Source organism: Labrus mixtus, chromosome 13, assembly GCF_963584025.1.
Source record: "Labrus mixtus chromosome 13, fLabMix1.1, whole genome shotgun sequence".
Lineage (NCBI taxonomy): Eukaryota > Metazoa > Chordata > Actinopteri > Labriformes > Labridae > Labrus > Labrus mixtus.
The window spans coordinates 14490186-14509296 of NC_083624.1; the positions used below are offsets into that span (position 1 = coordinate 14490186).

The 19111-nt window shown below is 42.9% G+C and overlaps 2 protein-coding genes across 3 annotated transcripts in view; one reads left to right on the top strand and one right to left on the bottom strand.

Annotated features, from left to right (window-relative positions):
* The window catches only part of dnah7 (dynein, axonemal, heavy chain 7), an 80302-nt gene extending 74136 nt beyond the window's left edge, over nt 1-6166 (top strand). The window contains exons 64-66 of the mRNA XM_061054662.1: nt 1361-1538; nt 2326-2429; nt 5746-6166. Coding sequence (XP_060910645.1) covers nt 1361-1538; nt 2326-2429; nt 5746-5952 — 489 coding nt within the window. The 3' untranslated portion in view covers nt 5953-6166. The remainder of the gene's footprint in view (nt 1-1360; nt 1539-2325; nt 2430-5745) is intronic.
* Nucleotides 6167-6275: 109 nt separating this feature from the next.
* Nucleotides 6276-19111, bottom strand: part of slc39a10 (solute carrier family 39 member 10) — a 28231-nt gene continuing 15395 nt past the window's right edge. The window contains exons 4-10 of one of the 2 annotated variants that reach the window (XM_061053829.1): nt 14859-15034; nt 13609-13779; nt 13343-13448; nt 12944-13264; nt 11860-11940; nt 9061-9251; nt 6276-8872 (exon numbers count right to left, since the gene is read on the bottom strand). In XM_061053829.1, coding sequence (XP_060909812.1) covers nt 8717-8872; nt 9061-9251; nt 11860-11940; nt 12944-13264; nt 13343-13448; nt 13609-13779; nt 14859-15034 — 1202 coding nt within the window. In that variant the 3' untranslated portion in view covers nt 6276-8716. Of the gene's footprint in view, nt 8873-9060; nt 9252-11859; nt 11941-12943; nt 13449-13608; nt 13780-14858; nt 15035-19111 lie in introns of both variants that reach the window. The other variant, XM_061053828.1, reaches the window with a different exon arrangement.

Genomic DNA, 19111 nt, shown 5'->3' on the forward strand with positions numbered 1-19111 from the left:
CTCGAGCACGGTTACCCCTGTATACGTCATCTCTATACATGTACTGTAGTGCTGCCTGAGCAATTGGAACGGTGCTCCAGGACTTTTTTCTCCGAGTGGGGAAAAAGAGTATTTGCAGTTTGCATAATCCAGTTGAAATATATACACACTCTCTCGAACCCTTCACGATCCAATCATCCTAAGAGAGGCGCAAGAGAAAACAATTGTCAGTTATCATTTTGACATTTAAGGTGGCTTGATTCACAACGTAAAAAACATGAAATGTCCTGTAGCTGTCAGATAGCTGCTGTAAACTGTGAGATAGCGGGACAGTGAATTTTCTCTGATCTAGTCGAACAAATGAGATCAACACTGAGAACATGAATGCACTTACTGACTTTGTAGCTCATTTTAAGACGTTTTGTTTTGACCTCTTATAGTCCTGGATTTCTCAATTATGCAAGTCAGGGATCGATTATACTTCATGTCTATGTTGCATTCTGGTGCTTGTGCTCGTGCATGAGCAACTGTACCGTGCCAAAGCCCACCTCTTCCAACCGTGCCAGGGCCAAGGAAGTGTATCGTGCACTGTAAGGATTTCCTAGTGTGAATGCAGCCCTAAACCTAAACCATGACCGAAAACTAAACCTGACCAAGTAGTTACTTAAAGAGTAAGTGGAGTTTGGGAAGGCTGTGAAACTGTAGGAGTTTGTTTGGGTTTAGGCATGAGCACCACTTTAGGTTTAGAAACAGAGCATGACATCAAAACACTAAGTTCCTGTGGACTTGTACACTGGACACTCGCAGCAGTTTCTTGTACTCTTCACACACATATTCTGACATGACAAAGTATGTCACAGAAAGCTCAGAAGGCTCAGAGTAAAAGCAAATCACAGAATAGTACAACCATCCAATCAGAGCATAGAAGGGCAAATGAATGGGTATGGCACCTTTGGGAAATACAAAAAGTTGCCTGTACTGTCCTTAAAGTGAAGAACTCTATAGTGTTTTTAACTCTGTAAAGCACTTTGTAGTCCTCGGTGGTTTGCCCTCAGTTTTCTTATTATTAAATGAGATTCAATACAAACTGCATTGACCTCTGCCCACTCTTATTTTCTGTCACCTTGTTTTGTCAGATTGAGTCTGAAATGATAAAGAATTTAGTTCCTTTAACAGATTAGATGGATTTGTAAATGTAGGATACCTAATCAGCTCAACACGATACATTACTGTTCATCCACCATCTCTAATGTATGTTTTGTTGTTTGTTTATATGGATTAACCTTTATGTAGCAAACGTGTCATTTAAAGTAAGCCCAACCACAAACTAATATTCTCAACAAATCTTGTGGCTCTCTTCTGTGGTCTGCTGTCTTTTCAGGATTGGTATGATCAGGGGACCCCTGCCGTGTTTTGGGTGTCAGGATTCTTCTTCACGCAGGCCTTCCTCACTGGAAGCCAGCAGAACTATGCCAGGAAACACACAGTCCCTATTGATCTGCTCAGCTTCGACTTCGAGGTCCTGGATGGCATGCAGTACAAACGACCCCCAGCGGATGGTAAGATACTGACCAGAGAGGAATGAGGAAGGAGGGCAGTTTGAAAAATGATGGGATATATCAATTGAGATGGGATGAACATGCCCTTTTCATGAAACTATCCCCTAGTTAAAAGATACAAGAGAAAAGCCACCAGAGAGATAGAGAACACTGGAGGAGGGAAGCAGTCAGGGGGAGATTAAAAAGGGGTACGAGGAGATGAAAAGTGAGGAATCAAAGAAGAAAGTGAAAGAAGCAGTGGGTGGAAGAGAAGAATCAAACAGATAGAAAGTGACATTAGGCTGACTGACTATAAGAGAAGCCAAGTGGTAGAAGTGAGAAAGTAAGTTAAAGCAAAGCCTCCCCGCCTCTCGTCTGCATGCAGGCCTGCGTCAGCCCCTCGCTGTGCCTCCAGCTCTGCTGTGAGATTCTCAGTCAAAGTCTCACATTAAGCCTCGCGTTCAATCAGTCCCCAGCTGGGGCCCCAACACAATAACACAGCCTCTGCCGCCAAGCTGCAAATCTGACAGTGTTTGTGCATTTGGGTGTGTGATGCGGGATTGCAACAGTCAGTTGTTTCTAAATCTTGTCCTTTTTTCCCATCCCATTAGTTGCAGGGCTCATAAGCTTTGTATAAAGACAGTGTTGTTCATTACATAGAGGTCACTACAGTTTGATTCATAGCTTTTCTCTCTTTTCTGAAAATCAAACCCTCACTGTGGTAACGATAATCTTTATAAAAATGAGTAACCACTTCTCTTGTACCTTCTGACTGCGGCTCTGTTTGTGTGTTTCGTCTGACACTCAGGTGTGTACATCAGAGGTCTGTTTCTCGATGGAGCACGCTGGGACAGAAAGACCAAACTTCTTGCCGAGTCCTACCCAAAAGTTCTACACGACCCGATGCCTGTGGTAAGAACAACTCAAAGCACACACACACACACTCTTAACGTAGGCTATGTCCCAGTTTAACGGCTGCATCATTCAGAGAGCGCGTCTGAAGGCTTCTCGAAGGCTCCTTCAAATGCATACTTATTTCTCTGGCCAATGGGTGCATTTTTTGACCCACAGCCCTTTGTCTTCTCTTTAAAGGCAATGCCTGGCAGCCATCTTGTTTTGGTTAAGGAGTGCCTCATGGTCCACCTGACAGTTTAGTTTCCTGTCAGAATCTTGAGCAGTAGTTCAGGAAGTGGAGAGAACAATGAGATCTGAATATGTATCAAAGTCCCTCTTCCATCCATCATTGCACCACTTATTGGCCTTCTGAGCAAATAAATGAATACATGTATCAGTAAAATAACCTTTTCCAAAAAATGAATTATTTATTAAGTAGTCGATGCAGTATCAAAACATATTTGATCACAATACTAAAGTGTATCCTTTTCTTTTACAATACTACCTGGGGTTGTCATATTAGTTTACTCCTGTCCACAAAGCCTGAGGGACGTCATCCATCTGTTACTGCAGGGGGATTTGGCGTCCCATCCATAGAGGTCCATATGCTTAAAAATGCTGTCTCAACCTAACTTTCAGTCAACCTAATGACAGGCAAAGAGCGAGCGCCGAGGCGGGTTTGAAGCCTTTTGACAAACAATTAAATTGCGCCCACCTGTCCATCAGGTCGGCTACGTGCTTTAACCCTCAATCAAAATCAAAAGGGTTATCAAAAAAATTCACCCCCTGTGCAGAGTGTGCCAATCATGACATGAGCTATTCAGACCTATTACGTTTTTTTAACCAGGCTGTAAACATGTTAATTTCTGCTGTAAACATGTTAATTTCTGCTGTAAACGTTTCTTTTTTTTTTGATAATGTGGTGTGTATGTGACTTCTGGTGCTTCTGCAGCTAGCTGCAGGTTGACACTGGACAAACTGCAGGATTTTACTCTTCAGCATCGCCTTCATTTTTAAACACCGGAGGTTGCCACTTGGACTAAACTAAAGAACCTTATGGGGATATTGTTCTGTCAACTTGTTTTACCGAAACCAGGAATGGTTTCTGAACCTCAACCTGCGGATACATTTTATGCTTTGAGGACTCAAGAAGCTTGTAGGACTTCTTATGAAATTAGGATTGTTGTTCCTTTTAAGTGGAATCAGCATTCAAACTGCTGTTTTACAGGTGGCACCTTTTTTTAATGTTTTTTTTTTTTTCTTACTGAAATTAAAATATGTAGGAACAAACGTGAAGGTTTACTTTGTCTTTATGGTTCTACCTCACTCACTGAGAGTCACTCTTAAATGTAAACAGAAGAAAACTACAGGAAGCAGGTTAAAAAAAAACAATCCTTGTTGCATATCATACTCTTCCATAAAGTTTGATGGAAGGAGGTTTATTGATTCTGCTCGTTTTGATCCCTCTGGGTGTCGGTAAAGGGGGACTGTTCACGTATCAAATTATGAAAATGGGCCAGACTCCATCGCTGTTTGGCTTGGAAACTTTTTCTTTATCAGAACCCGATACTGTAAGTCTCCAAGGAGAGCGGGAACAACCACCATAAAGCCGCTGAAGCTCTACCCAGGAGGATATTCACAGCTCCTTTTTCTCTGGACATAAAACTGAGCAGCAGCTAACAGCACGCCTGTAGGAAGCCTGCTTCTCAGTTCTCTCCTTCTTTTATTAATTAACAGTTTGAAATGAAAGCAGACTGACAGAGCAGTGGAGACAGAGTGCTGGTGGCAGACAGCGAGCACTGATCAAGTTTTCATTTCTTCTTTGTTATTCTTTTCTTCTCCCCCTCCGTTCTTTCGTCTTCTCGATGCAGTTATGATTAATGAATAATGCACAAGACTGACTTTTATTATTCTGACATTTCAGGGCAGAATCAGCTTTGACGAGAGCAGAACTTAATTAAAAATGTGTTTATTATTTGCGCGTGGAGGCTTCATGGCTGCCTTTGAAATGCAAATCTTAACAGCGGTGCCTGTTATGGAACCAGCTGAGAACTTTAGTGCTTGCAACTCAACAAACTGTTTTTGTTTTGTTTTTAAAGAGTTTTTTTTTTTAGTGGCCCAGTTTATCCCTTTTGCATAACCAAGACTTCTTAATACCCAAAGAGACTCCTTGTTGTTACTGCTTTAGTTTCAGAGGCGTATGTCCACTGTTAGTAAGTTAATGTTGGGGTTAAACTGATGGCATCCCAGACTAGTTGTCACTGTGTCACATGGATTAACGCATTCTGTCCTGACCTCAGGAAAAATACAGAGGTCTTATTAATTCCTCCAAAGTTGCGTCAATTGGATCCCTCCCACTTCCTGTGAAATAGAATCCCTAAAATCTAGGCTTCATTTTGCTTTTAGATCAACATAACAGCATGAAGCCGTTCATGTTTTTTATTTTAGGAAACATAATTTGTGACATATTTCAGTTTAGCAGAGTTAAAACCATATTCTAGCTTTTGTATCTTCCCCGCTTGACTACCGCAATTTCCTTCCTCCCCTCCTCAATAAGACCTCCCTAAAGACCTCCCTAGGTCCAGCAGGTAAACTCACATACCACTCGTCTTATTTTCTCTACATTGTCTTCCAGTGAAACTCAGGATTCATTTTAAGATGCTTGTTTTTATTTATAAAGCCCCGCATGATCAGGCACCTGTTTTCATCGCCGACCTCCTCCATCCCTTAATCCACAGCAGATCCCTCAGCTCTCCTGACCAAGGGCTTCTTGTTGTTCCACCACGTGTCTGATTAAAATGTATTTGACTTTGTGGCTCCAGCCAGTTGGAACATTATTAGTGTGCATATAAGCTCTGTAGTTTCCACTGATGCTTCTAAAATGCAGCTGAAGACACTTTTTTAATTGGCTCTTTTACCACCTTCTATACAATAGTTTTTCTCTTTTTCAGTTCATCTTGTGATTTTCATTGTTACTATGACTGTTATATTTTGTGGTGCCCTTTGACCTCCAGCTATAAAAGGTGGCCTGTGGCCTTTGCATCAGCCACACCCCTCATTGTGTATTTGTCACATTTCTCACAGTGTTCACTTTCTTGCATGTCAGCAGAGGCGTTCAGAATTCAGTTTGCCAGTTTAATTGTTCCACTAGTCAAATGTTTTGAATTTGAAACAACGGCTAACTTACAATGACTGTTGGTTGAATTAGCTAATGGAAGACGAGTAAGAAAACGTGACAACCTGAGTTTAATTATAAAACAAGTCATTGTACCGTGTTGCTCCCCGTCTGCTTGTGTGTAACGCCTCCGTCTCCTTGCTCCTCTCTTTCTGCCAGATGTGGCTGAAGCCTGTCAAGCGGCAGGACATTCCCCAGAGGATGTGCTATGTGGTGCCAGTCTACAAGACGAGCGAGAGGCGTGGCACCCTGTCCACCACCGGCCACTCAACCAACTACGTCATTGGAATGACACTGAACTCTGACATTCCTGCTGAACACTGGATCAGACGAGGAGTGGCTCTGCTCTGCCAGCTCAGCTCCTAGTCTCAGTCGGTTTCACACAAATACCACGATGTGATTTAAAGAACGTGAACAGAAATTATATTTATGCAGAACACAAGGGCTGTGTGCATTTGTTAGAGACCTAATATCACAATGATGGCTTTATGGTACAATATATTGTGACTTTTCTTCAATCTAAAATAAAACTCAAGAATCAAATAAGTTATTAAATGTTAATTAAAGTATTTAAATGCAATCAGAACAGTGGGATCTACACGTATCTCTGTCCCTATACAAACACACAACATGAGCAGCATGAAGTTACAGGTGGGGGGTTTCTGAACCATCAGATCAGGAGTCGGAGATTTTTCCAGAATTTATTGTCCTTTTCATAATGGGGAGAAGCACAGACAGGCAAACAGCAAGGATGTCACATTTTGCATTTCATATCCAGATGACTAAACAAATGAACGTACAACAAAGCGAGAATGAGTGCAATCAGAGACCTTCATTTTCAACACAATTTGCTACCCAAGAAACTAAACAGAAGCTGTATTTGGGTCGTAGTTTCATTAAGTGTCAAACTCTAATTAAACGTTTTGATTTAAATTAAACAATTAATACCAACGAGAAAAATACTGTTTCTAGAAAAAAGAAACCTCTAAACATAAATATAAACTAAAGAATCAAAATGAGTATTGAAGAAAGCTAATTAGTTGATGTCAAAAAACTACAACTTGTTTAGAGAACAGATTGAAACTACATTCAGGTCCTGTTTAACGATAGTGTGCACCTAAATCAAACATAAACCTACAAAGAAAAAAAAAAGCCTATAAAAGAAAAAAAAAAAGTGACGCAGCGAAGTTCTGTGCTCTCACACCTGCATCATCGAAAAGGCTCATAACACCTGAAGAACCTCTGAGGATCTTCACACAGTTTCTTTATAAAGTAACAAAGGTTGTCAATATTTTAACTTTGCAGTACAAAGAATGAAAACAAAGTTACACTCAGCACAACGTCTGTACCGTTTCACTCATGCTTCATGCATGATTCAGTCAGATCAACAACATGAGTTCGATGTGACTGACGATGATTTACAGCCCGTTTAGACATAGAAGATGGATGATGTCACACAGTGACAGGATAAATGAAGTCACACACGTTACCCGTGTGCGCTCCAGCAGCTGAAGCTAGTTAGCTTAGCATGTGAGCCGCAGAACAGCCAATGGAATGTCGGGGCGTTAGGGAGGGGTTGGGGTGCGGGGGGGCAGTGTCAAGCACCAGCCACTGAAAACCCACACTGAGACCAGTTTTGGCACAGTCAGTCAGTGACTTCAACAGACACCCTCAGAAACATAAGTAAAAAATATTCATAAAAGTAATAATCACAAGGTTCAACAACGCAGGTTTAACATCTATTACAAGTGCAGGGAATGCTGTCGTTTGAAAGCAGCCAGTATTTAGTCTGTCTTTTGATTGGTCCCCTCTGATTGTCAGGAGCTTCACTGAGTCCTTGACAGAGGTACTTTAAAAATCGATTCAGCAGGAAAGAAGATAAGCTTTGCTAAACTACTGACACTATGAAGACAGCATGTATTTACAGTACATAAAAAAAAATCTACAAACTCTACCTCCCACTGTAATTAAATATCCACTGCAGCACCTAGCTGTATCTCAACTACACCTTATTGATGAAGACTGGTAAGAGTAGTTTTGAATTCACATTTTAAAGGAAAGAGAGCATAAAGACTTAACGACGGTGTTTCTCCCTTGGCGACAGATTGTCAAACCCCTAAAGAAAACGTGATCAGACATTTATGACATCTAGTTCTTAAAGATTGTTTAGTCCTTAATGCCAAACTGCTAAAGTTTTGGCAGCTGTGTTAGAAATTACCATCAACTAGTGTTAAAAATCCCAAAAATCTAATTAGACTGAAACATAAGTCTGAAGTCAAAGATGGATTAAGTTTTATCATAATAACACTGAATCATTTTGGGAATCTCCCACGAAGCATCAGGAAAACACTCTCTTCTATTTAGACCGGAGAAGCCACAGGAGCTGAAGGGTTTGTTTCAGATGTAAAAAATAAAATAAAAAAAAGTAGCAGCGCTGAACTCCACGTCTCTTTAAGGACACTGTGACGGTGTGTGTGGAGCAGCTGTGGTTCTGCTCCAGTGGCCAGGGCTTGGCACAGAGAGACACGGGATGTTTGGTACACAGCGTGATCACATCAAAAGTTTATGACGGATGGCGGGTGGAACACACACCACAGATGTACGAGTCATGGATGATGGGACACAGCACAGGGTGGATAAGAGATGAAGAGGCGTGGGGGCGGAGTACGAGGACAACAACACACTAACAACAACAGGTGACGATGCATGGGCGGCGAGCTGCCGGGCCGTGACAGCTGCTTCTCTGCAGGAACACCTTCCAGCTCTTTTTTTTTTTAAAAGATGGAGCTTACTGGTTCAGAGCAGAGGTGTTTCTGGTTGGATAGCAGCCCGCTCTTTTTTCATTCAGCCTTTTTTCTTTCTCTTTTTTTTTTTTTTGCTTCTTGGGGAGCAGACAGATTGGAGCTGACGGAGGAGCAGAGTGTAAACACCACTGGCACAGTCATGTGATATGCATAAGCTAACCGCTGCTTGTTTGGAATGGAGGCACAGGCCATGAACGAGACTCACAACGCATGCAAGACTGGGCCGTTACATTGCAAACAAAGCATGATAAGGCCAAGAAGAACAATACTGATACATCCAGCTCTCCCCTCTCCTACTACATTTCCCCGCCACCCCTGTCTCTTCTTTAATCGAAGCCGAAATCAAAAACGATTTGGTCTTCAAAGATGGCAATGAGCAGCATGATAGCGAACCCGGTCAGCATGCCCAGGTTCTGCAGGATAAAGTGTCCCAGCTGGCAGCGCTTGTGGTCCTCACTGTCCCCGTGAAGCATTTCTGGCAGCTATGAAAGAAACAGAGTGACCAATTGGGATCAGAAAGAGACTTCCTGGAAATCAGCATTGCAGATTAGTAAGAGGTAGAGGAGAGCACTAACTGCCCGTGTGGGAGAGGAGTTAGTGAAAGTTAAGCTGACGTTGTTTAGGGGACAATTATCACTGTGGGGCTGTAGAGCGCGTTGTGCCAACTCACCATATCCACCAGAGCCACATAGAGGAACATGCCAGCTGTGATGGCGAAGATCCAGCTGGTGACATTGTGCGTGTACTGGCCCACAGCTGTGCCAATCACCATGCCAACGTAGGCCATGAGGGCGGATAGCAGATTGTAGACAATGGCCTGCTTCACTGACATCCCCGCTTTCAGCAGCACCGCAAAGTCACCTGTCAGCCAGGAGAGACTCATTTAAAAAACACATATATCCCAACATGCAACAGTCACGCTGCTAGCCAATCCATTCTGGCGTACAAGTCGTCAATAATGTGGAATTGTTTTTGATACCATGTGTTTGAAATCATACAATCACCATTGTTGTTAAGGATCGTAACCTGGTTTCACACTCGTCAAATCCAGAAAATCTAAGAAATTTGAGCTCATCACTACTGTCGAGTCCTGTGGGTCAGGACAGAGGAGAGAAGAACTAATTCCTCCAGATGCTCAGAGCTCGCCAAGATCGACTGCTTTCGTCAAAATGTGTCTGTTCCAGATATCTGACCAGGATAGCTGCCGTGTGCCAATTATTTTATGATGACTGTCTGATTTCAGCAGTGTACAGGAGTTAGAGTGTCATTTCCATGAATTAAAAACATGAGATCACCCAACTTTAGGTGCCTCAGACTTCTATTTATGTTTCCATGGAATGGGAACAGGTACTGATGTCTTTTGAGTTCAAGTTTTGAATTGTGATATCGTGACAAACCTTATGTCTGATTCAAGCACTTTATAAAAGTGACACAAAGTGTGATGCTGCACCTCTGACAGCAGTGTGTCTAATTTCTGTTCACAGCCTGCAAAGTGACATGAACTCTGCTGCTTATAAACCTCCTCTGTGAGTAGCCTGGCACATGTCATTCTCTGACTCTTCTTTGGAAAAGTTCACCTTGTCACCAAAGGCAGACTCCCTCTATGTACCTGCTGCCACTATCTGTCTCCAAATAGGTGCAAAACAGATCAGGAGCCTCTCTCTCTAAGAAATATGTCTTTAACTCCCTGCTGAAACACTTATGATTACATATGCATGCCGTAGCCTCTCTACCCTCTTCAATCATTGCTGGGGCCAAACGCGGGAAGAGGCCCAAGTCTCGGCGGAAACGCCCTGGATTTGGAGAAAGACATGAATACTGAGAAGGGGGTGGCCTACATTTCCTGAGCCGTGTAACAAGCGGCCTCTTTTCCTTGCTAATTACCACAATGAATATATTACCACTCTGCTCTCACCCATCAATCAAACCCCAAGAAAAGGGGGAGAAGTTAAAGACAGACAGTCCGCACACGCCTCACTTCAATGGCCTTTTTTCCCCCCTCTTCAACTTTCTCTTTGGCGTTTCCTGTCTCCCCAGTTCCAATTCATCAGGCACTCAGAAACGCCTGCTGCCGCCTCATCGACTGCAATTAACACACCCATCACTGCCAATTAGCTTCACTCTGGGTGGTTAAAGAACCCTCATAATCATCATCTTTGCCATCCAGCTGCTATGAGGGGGACGGCTTTTGTTTTCAGGAGGAGCTGAGAGGTGCTCTTGTCAAACTGCTGGGTGGGTTTGACAAGCAGCCCTGTGCTTGTGAAAGCCTGGCAGCAATTGCTCCTAAAGAGCGGACGCCGAATAGGAAGTGTAAAATAACGGGAGGAGAGATTGATCTCGCAAATCCTCTAAATGTTGTTTGAGATAGAACTTGTGCTGCAGTTAACCATCTGGAAACTCAAGTACAACAGAGCCAAAATAGTGTTACAGGATAAAAAATGTGAAAAACAAAAAGAACGCTAGCTCTCAGCTGTCTTCTTGAACATCTTGAAACCCCAAAGATGCAGCCAATAAAAGATGATTTCCTGGCACTTAAAACAGCTAATTGCCAAAGATCACAGGCTTTGTAATTCAAGGAGTTCATCCCTCTTCCTCAAATAAAATCTTTAAAAAGAAGCTGATTTTTTGTGTGCCCCCCCCCATGAAACACAACAATAAGAGCACCTGATGGTCTAGTAAGTCAACACAAGGGGGAGCAGGCAGACAAATGTAGGCTATTATTCAGCAGTTCACTCTCTGCAGTAATTGACACTACTCTATTCATCAAGCCCACAAACGAGGCATGGAAAGCGCACCGCAACGAGACACATCATTAGTACTGATCTGCTCTGGATGGCCCCATTGTCTGCGTTTCTCACCCTACTCTTACCACCTCTTCCTCGCACTATAAACAAACGGGCAGAGGAGAGCATTGGAGTAATGAAAAAAACAGAAACACTATTCGGAAACAAAAGTGTTCACTGTTGCTGAATGCAACTGAATCAAGAGTCCTCGGAGAGAAGCGATTTGAATGCAAATGAACACACCAGCAGCTGCAGCAGCGTCTTTTGAGTCTTGACTGTACTGAACAATGAGCGCCAGGCACGGTACATCATCCTCACTGACAGACACATTGACAAGCCATTTCGCTGCTGTCAGACAAAAGCCATTAATCTGGAAAAAAGTACATTTTTCTGGAGTGAAAAGAAGAGTGATGATTATTGACACCACTGGGTTTTTAACAAGTTCCAAGGGACAGAGGGTCGTGAGACTCGGATTAAAGTTTCACTTCAAGTGAGGGAACGAGCGGTTTTGCATGAGGCAGTGATTTAGACAATGCTTATCATTATGTGAGCTAACTGCAAGGCCTTGACAGAAGCAGCTTTGTTCTACCGGTAGAGTCGATGAAGTGTGCAGGGTCGAGTGTGTGATGAGTAAATTAGTTGCTTTGTTTAGTTTTTTTGACACTTTCTGGGTGCACTCCACTTACCGAGCTCATGAGGTAATTCATGGCAGAAAACAGCCACTGATGTACTGATGCCTCCTGTCAGGTTTGCACTGAACGCTGCGCCTGCACAGACAAGAAGTTCAGCACATGTCAGGGAGAACAAGTTTGACATTTTGGGAAAATACACTGAAAATATGAGACAATCGATGTAACTTTCATGTCTGTACACTGAATGTGAAACCTGAGCCAGCAGCCAATTAGGCTGAATCCAAATGTCCTAGCTGTGGACATGCCGACTTCAGGTGTGTGTGAAGTGTTACTAATCTTTGGTGAAGACTTTGAGGGTATGAGACAACACGCTTCTTATATCTGTGTCCTGATTTGATTGAATAATGTTTTTGGCTCTTATGGTATAAGTTAGTCCTTTGACACATTCAAAATAAGTTTGTTTTTTTAGGTTGGGACATTCAGTCACTTTGTAATGATTATATGTAATCTATTATATTAAATCAGTGACTGGCAAACTGCTGTTTGTAGAAGGTCTGTTGGAGGCCCTTCATAGACTGGCTGAATCTTTAGTCGCAGATTCATAATGGACGGGCAAGAAAAGTCTGCAAGTCTGGGGCGGCAGTAGCTCAGTCTGTAGGGACTTGGGTATGGAATCGGAGGGTCGCCGGTTGAAGTCCCGGACAGCTGGAGTAGCTGGAGAGGTGCCAGTCCACTGCCGAGGTGCCCTTGAGCAAGGCACCGAACCCCAAAAACTGCTCTGGAGTGCTCGCTGTGGGCAGCCCCCTCACTCTGAGACCTCTCCATTAGTGCATGTCCATAGGATCCTGTTTGTGCATGTGTGTGTATTTCGGCCTTTGTTTGTGTAGCATGTTCATTAAACAGAGTGTAAAAAACAAATTTCCCCTCGTGGGATTGATAAAGGATAAATTATTATTATAAGACTGGGGAAGTGCAATTTGGTCAATTGCTTTAGCATAGATACAGGAAATGAAACGGGGAAAGACGTGCTGTTTCCTTGTTTCATTTCCTGCCAACACAAACATCTGTCAGTGACGGATCAGAAGATTTCTGGAGTCATCAACTAAAGACTTGACAGTGAAGATTCAGAATCTCTTACCTATAGCCAAACCGTCACTGAAGTTATGCATGCCATCACCCATGATGACCATCCAGGCGATGCTGGCTATACCGGCGTCCTTCATCTCCTGGTCTGAGTGACAGTTTCCTCCATGGGAGTGACCGTGTCCGTGCGAGTGACCATGGCCGTGTCCGTGCTTCTTCACCTTGCGTCCGTTCTCCTTTTTGGGTGACTGGGGCTCTTGTTGGGAGATTTGGGGTGCCAGGGGCGTCCTGGTGGTGGGAGAGTCGGGAGGCTGGAGCTCTGTGATCTGCGTGTCGTTGTGACCGTTGTCGCAGGAGATGACTGTGGTGTCATGGTCTGAAAATGACAGCAGAGTTAGAAGCGATCTGAGGTTCAAAGCTGCTGTGAACATTGAGTGTCTGAAATACTTCTTACCTTCACTGAGTGGCTTCAGATGCAGCCACTCTGCATCTGAGCGCCGATTTAACTTGTGATCTGACAACTTCCTGCCAATCTTGCCCTCCTCGATCGCCTTCTTGCCCTGTGAACGGAAACAATTTTGTTGTTGACATGTTGACATGTTTTTAGCAAGAAGAAATAAAACTGAAAAAATATGAGAGAAAAGCAACCGCTCATGAGAGTCAGTATCTGATGATTATCCTGCCTAGTCTACTGCTACAGCCGGGTCATGTTTGTCTCACCTTGTGGTCTTTGTAGTGCTTAAACATGCCGATACAATGCTCAATGATGAAGAGGAGGTAGATGCCGGCCAGCGCAGTTAGGCCTTTCCACACTCCATCAAATTCAGTAACCAGATCAGTGCTCTGGCTCGCCCTTTGCCCACCGTGCTCGTGGTCATGTTGCCCTTGAGACTGTACAAAGAAAGAGGATCAGAGGATGAGCGAGAGAAGGATGGAGGAGGATTTCACATTCATCAGTGCATAGATTTTATTTCATGGAGCTGCACACATGGAATCCCGGATGCCTCTTACTGTTATAGAACGGACAGGATGGGCGGTGAGGCTGATAAATGAAACTTACTGTGTGACTGTGATTGCCCAAAGATTGATCTCTGTGTGTTATAAATGTACTTACAACTGGTTAGAGGAAGAGGGACTATGAGGTTTCAGTATCACTGAAAAAGGCTTTGAAATACCCAGAAGGAGGTCAGCTACCACTACAACAGAGGAGTTTGACTCTGACATGAAAATACTAAACTTAGCTTGAATTGACGGTTTTGACTACGGATGTTCCTACCAATTAATCTCCCTGTCAATGAAATGCAAACTCAAACTAGTCCACTAGTCTAGAGCTAGGCCTGGGTATTTCCCACAACCTCACGATACGATTTGTATCTCGATACGCGTTAATTTTGGATCATGACAATGTCCTACAAAGAATTTACTTCAACAGCTGTTCTTTATTGTTGAGAATAACAACAGACACTGCTAGATTTAAGGATCCTACAACTTAAAAATCAAACATTTACGTCCTCAGAGATCCTAAGTAAACCAAAATATTCTGTTTATAATCTCAGACCGCGGGTGCAGCAGCCCCCATCACACACTGCATGCGACCTTACGCAATTAAAAATACATTCCCATTCATTGTGTATTGTAGCGAAAGTTATAACAGCACATCTGTTAGAGGATGTAGAAGAGATCTGAAGTATCCCAGGCATGTCAGCGCTGCAAGCCTGTTAGTGGCTGATTGAACATAAAGACAGTTCTAGTGGCCATGATTTCAGACCTAGTTTTACAAAAGGAGTCACTCACACATTTCTGGCCAATCCATTTTTTATGGATCCATAATTCAAGTAAGAACAGTTAGAAAATGTCTTATAGGTTTAAATTATTCCAACCTAGACTTTTTGATCAATGAAGGGGAATCAAGACTTGCGCTCTACTAAAAGTTTGAATCCACTGTCCAGATAATTCTCTGGTATACTCACATGTGGCAGCAGATGAAGGAGCGCGTCTCCACTGAGCGTGCCCACTGCCAGCGCCACCAGGAAGGTGAGCAGGAACTTGAAGCAGGCCTGGTTGAGGATGGGTACCAGCACCACTCCCAGCAGAGAAAGCAGGCTGATGATGGTGATGGACACAAAGCCCCAGAGCCACACCCACACTGGAGAAAGAGACAAAGGCATGGAGAATGATCAAACAGCAGTATTCCCTCTACATTTACTATAAAGCAAGCGGCAGGAGCACAGTGCTTGTTATCCAAATCCAATATTTCTAAGACTTCAGCTGTCCAGTCAAAAAAAGAAAACTTTAAACTCAACACAGGGCCTGTTTGGTTGATTTGAAATCTGTCATTGCTCAAGTCAATCGCTATTTTTTAATAAAAGAAAAACCACACTACATCTACAGCTTCATCATTTGGCTGCAGGCTGAGGGTATTTTTTCCTCTCCTGTGTGCATGCTAAGGAAACCATCCTCCTGAGGTTTTCAATACGCGTGTCCTTGTGATGACACAAAACGCCTCCAGCATTAAATGTGAAGTGACATTTCAGCAGAATTTCACTCGCCTCCTTTTTCATTCAGACGTAAACACATGAAGCAGGAGAAGAAAAAGTCAGAAAGGTATACTATCACTCAAACTGTCAGTCCACCTGTCAGCCCGGGACGGGAATCAAAACAGAGCGAGACCGAGGAGGAAAAACTTTGATTCTTTCTGCAGAGGACAAACTGTTTCATGTTGAGAGAAATTCAGTGTCAGACCGAAGATGGTGGTGTGTTTGCTAAAGTGGGTGATGGGTGTGCTTCACTGCTGACATTCAACCGACTAAAACAGTATCTTTGTGTAATGCACGTCTAACCGATAACTGGCGTCAGTGAGCAATATCAGGAGTTTGTCAAAACAAACAAAAGCTCTGCAAAAATCTGCTCCTCACTGATTTAACAGCTTCTTCACTGTCATGCTTAAAACTATGAACATTCTGAGACATCTTTCTCATGGTCAAATATTTAACTATTACTTAAAACCAACATATTTTCCCTACCAGCTACTGAGCGCTGCTCGAGTTTATTTCATAGAAACAAAAGAAGCAAAGCTGCCACAAAACCGGAGGGTAAAAATGACTAATAATAGTAAAATCACGCTGGCAGACACACTTCCTCTTCACGTCTAATCGGCCCCAGGTGGTCTCGCTTGTGAAGAGATGATCTGAAACATGTCTTATGCCTGACAGAGGGCTCTTTAGAGAGACTGAATCAAGCTGTTACTGTCCCATTACCCAGCTGTAGGATTTAAAAACATGACCAAAGAGAGCCTCTCACCAGGACGCTGGAAAACAGGAGGCTGGAGATCCTCTTGGGGGGAATATTTAAACTGAAGAGGACAGCCCTGATGTGTAAGTGCTGATTAAACAGCCACTTGTTGTAAGCTTTATACCCAAATCTTGATTGCTGTTTTTTTTTTTTACCTGGGGGTAAAGTAATGAACAAGTATAAGGCACTTGGTGTTTTGCTGATGACGTAGTTAGCTTAAATACCTCCTGTAAGTGTTTACTTGGGATGAGGCCTCAACATAATGACTGATTTACGGCATCTTACTGGTAATCCTCAACATACTATTCACTGAGCTCTCATGCCCGTATGAGAGCATCGTTATTAGTTTTGTTTCTCCACTAATTTTTCATGCTAGTGTTATTTTGCAACCTTTTTTGATGCATTGCCCTGTAATGAAGAAAGAGTGACTTTGTGAAGGTTTCTTTAAAGGCTTTATATGCGATTTTTTGATCCAGCAGATGGCGCCCTTGAGCACCAGCATGAAACCAAAACAACTCTCGCTGCATTGTTGTGTTAGCATGCTAATGCTAGCGATCTTTATTATGCTTGTATCTTCACACTGCATGTAAATTTACACGTGATCTAGAAACGCTTACGTGACATTCAATTAAGCAGTGAGTACAGTATGTTATTCTTCTTTTCTCTAGTCCCTCAATTATACAACTTTTATACGTGAGGGGAGGAGTCAGCCGGCCGTCCCAGAGATATAAACAAACTGAAGATAGGACTCGGAAAACTCGGAAAGCATCACAGACAGCGGGACTCGGATGTTTCACCCAGTGTAGACAGTCATGACTCACAGAGTTATTTTCAGAAGATATAATTGAAGTGTGAAAAATCGCATATTCAGCCTTTAAAGGCTCATGTCGGCCTGACTATGCAGTGAAGTGTAAAGGAACAGAGTGAGCACTTTGCTCCTTCAGGACCTTTGAACTTCAACCATACAGCTCTCTTACGCCTTCTTTTGTGGACTTTCTGAGCTGCACAGTACCTCCACGTCACGCAAAGTGCAACAATATACATGTGTGACTTGTATTTCTCTCTCTGTCCCTCTGAAGAATCCACCAACTACATACAGTTTTTTTTGGGTCAGGAAGCTTGACGACCTGCAAATAAATGCATAAATTAGCAAACATTGTTGTCAATTTTATGTTACAGCAGGAGACCATACTCATCAGTCTCTTCTGCAGCTTCTTCATGGAGGTGCTGTGGAGAGAGCCTCATCGTCAGTAAGGAGACACTGGACATCTCGTCATAAATGACAATGTCCTTAATAACCCTTGCTTTCGCGTTTCATTGTTACCGCCATTTTTATGCCTCACAAAAGTGAAGGCGCTACAGTCAACTGCTTTCCTATTTGTCACATGAAGCGGAACATTGTGTAACCCTGAGAGGCAACTGTGTATCAGCCTGCAGTACATCACTGCAGGGCCTTCACACTCCTAAAGCTCATCTTCTTCTCTCTCTCATTACCCTCATGCAGTCGCAGTTTTTTAGTGTGCGCGTGTGTGTGTTTTGTGTGTGTGATTAGACGGGGAAGGTGTGCTGAAGGGTTGTGGTTGAGGTGAAAGCAGGCAGTGATCAGAGAACAAAGTAGAGGAGAAGGAGACCCACCGGTCTGTGTCTTCTCTCCAATTATGCGTCTCCTGTGAGCTATGGCTCAAAAAAAAATGGCCCAGGGTGTCGCTTAGGCTCTCCTAATTGGCACAACACAAAAAGAGAGGGGAGTGGGGACCACAAGGAAGAAACTGCAAATTTTCCGAGCTCCCCCATGGATGCTGGCGGGAGGCAAATGAGAGGTAGCTTCACGGCGTGTGGCGATGCCTATGGTTGAGTCTTGGTGCACTGCTGCAGACAATCTAGCGCGTCTAGTTTCCTCACTAATGAGAAGTCAGCGCTGCCCTTTTGACTTGTTCATGCTGTCTTCTTGCAGGCATTACCATTTTTATGACTGTTTCAGTGGTGGCACACTGTGGCCTAAGGCACGTGATATGTAGGTGTCTCTCGAGAGGGGAGTATGTGTTTAATGATTAAAAGTTTAAGAGTGCGTATAGTGTGGGAATATCTCCTGTTTCACAGCTGGACTCAGGATCCTGCTGCGTTGACAACTTCTTTCTGTCCTAAAGTCCACTAAATAGTTACTTTTTTTAACAAACTTTTTTTTTTTACAATCTGTTAAACAAAATAACAAATAAAATATCTGAAACTTCTTTGTCTACTTTGTTAATGAATAATGAGACTGCAGACAGAACAGAGAACATTAGAACAAAGAAATGCTCCAGATGTTAATGCATTGTTGTCAGTCTCACTGCTATTAAAGTTCCACTATACATTAGATTACATATGCTTCCTAAAGATTTAGACGTTTGACCAATTAAATACAAACACAGCACAACTATGAGCAGAAGGTTCAGTGTAGAGAAACTGTGATTTCTGCTGGTGGTTTGATCTGTTCAAAGCTTCTATGGTTTTATGAGCTTCACATCACGACCTGTAACTCATTAACTTTAAACACTGAGATTTTACGATTTGCATTCTCATAAACTTAGAAACAATGTGCTGTCCCAGAGCAGGGCTTAACATTGAACTTCATTCTTTATCGCTGATCCTCTCGTCTCTTTCTGGGTTTTCTCTCTCTCAGTTTATAATTAACTTGGGGATTTGGAAGACAAACTGAAAGAAGAGGCATCATTAAAAAAAAAGAAGCTATTTTTATCAAACGATAATATGTGCACAAAATAGGCCCAAAAAGTCCCTCTTTAGCAATTTTAAAAACACACACGAGAGGACCACTCTTTAGCTGCCATGGCAACTATAATTTTTAATTACAAGGTCATACATTGTCACAGACACAAAGCATCCGACACGAACTATGAGAGCTGCTTTGGAGAGTCGATCACAAAATGTACTC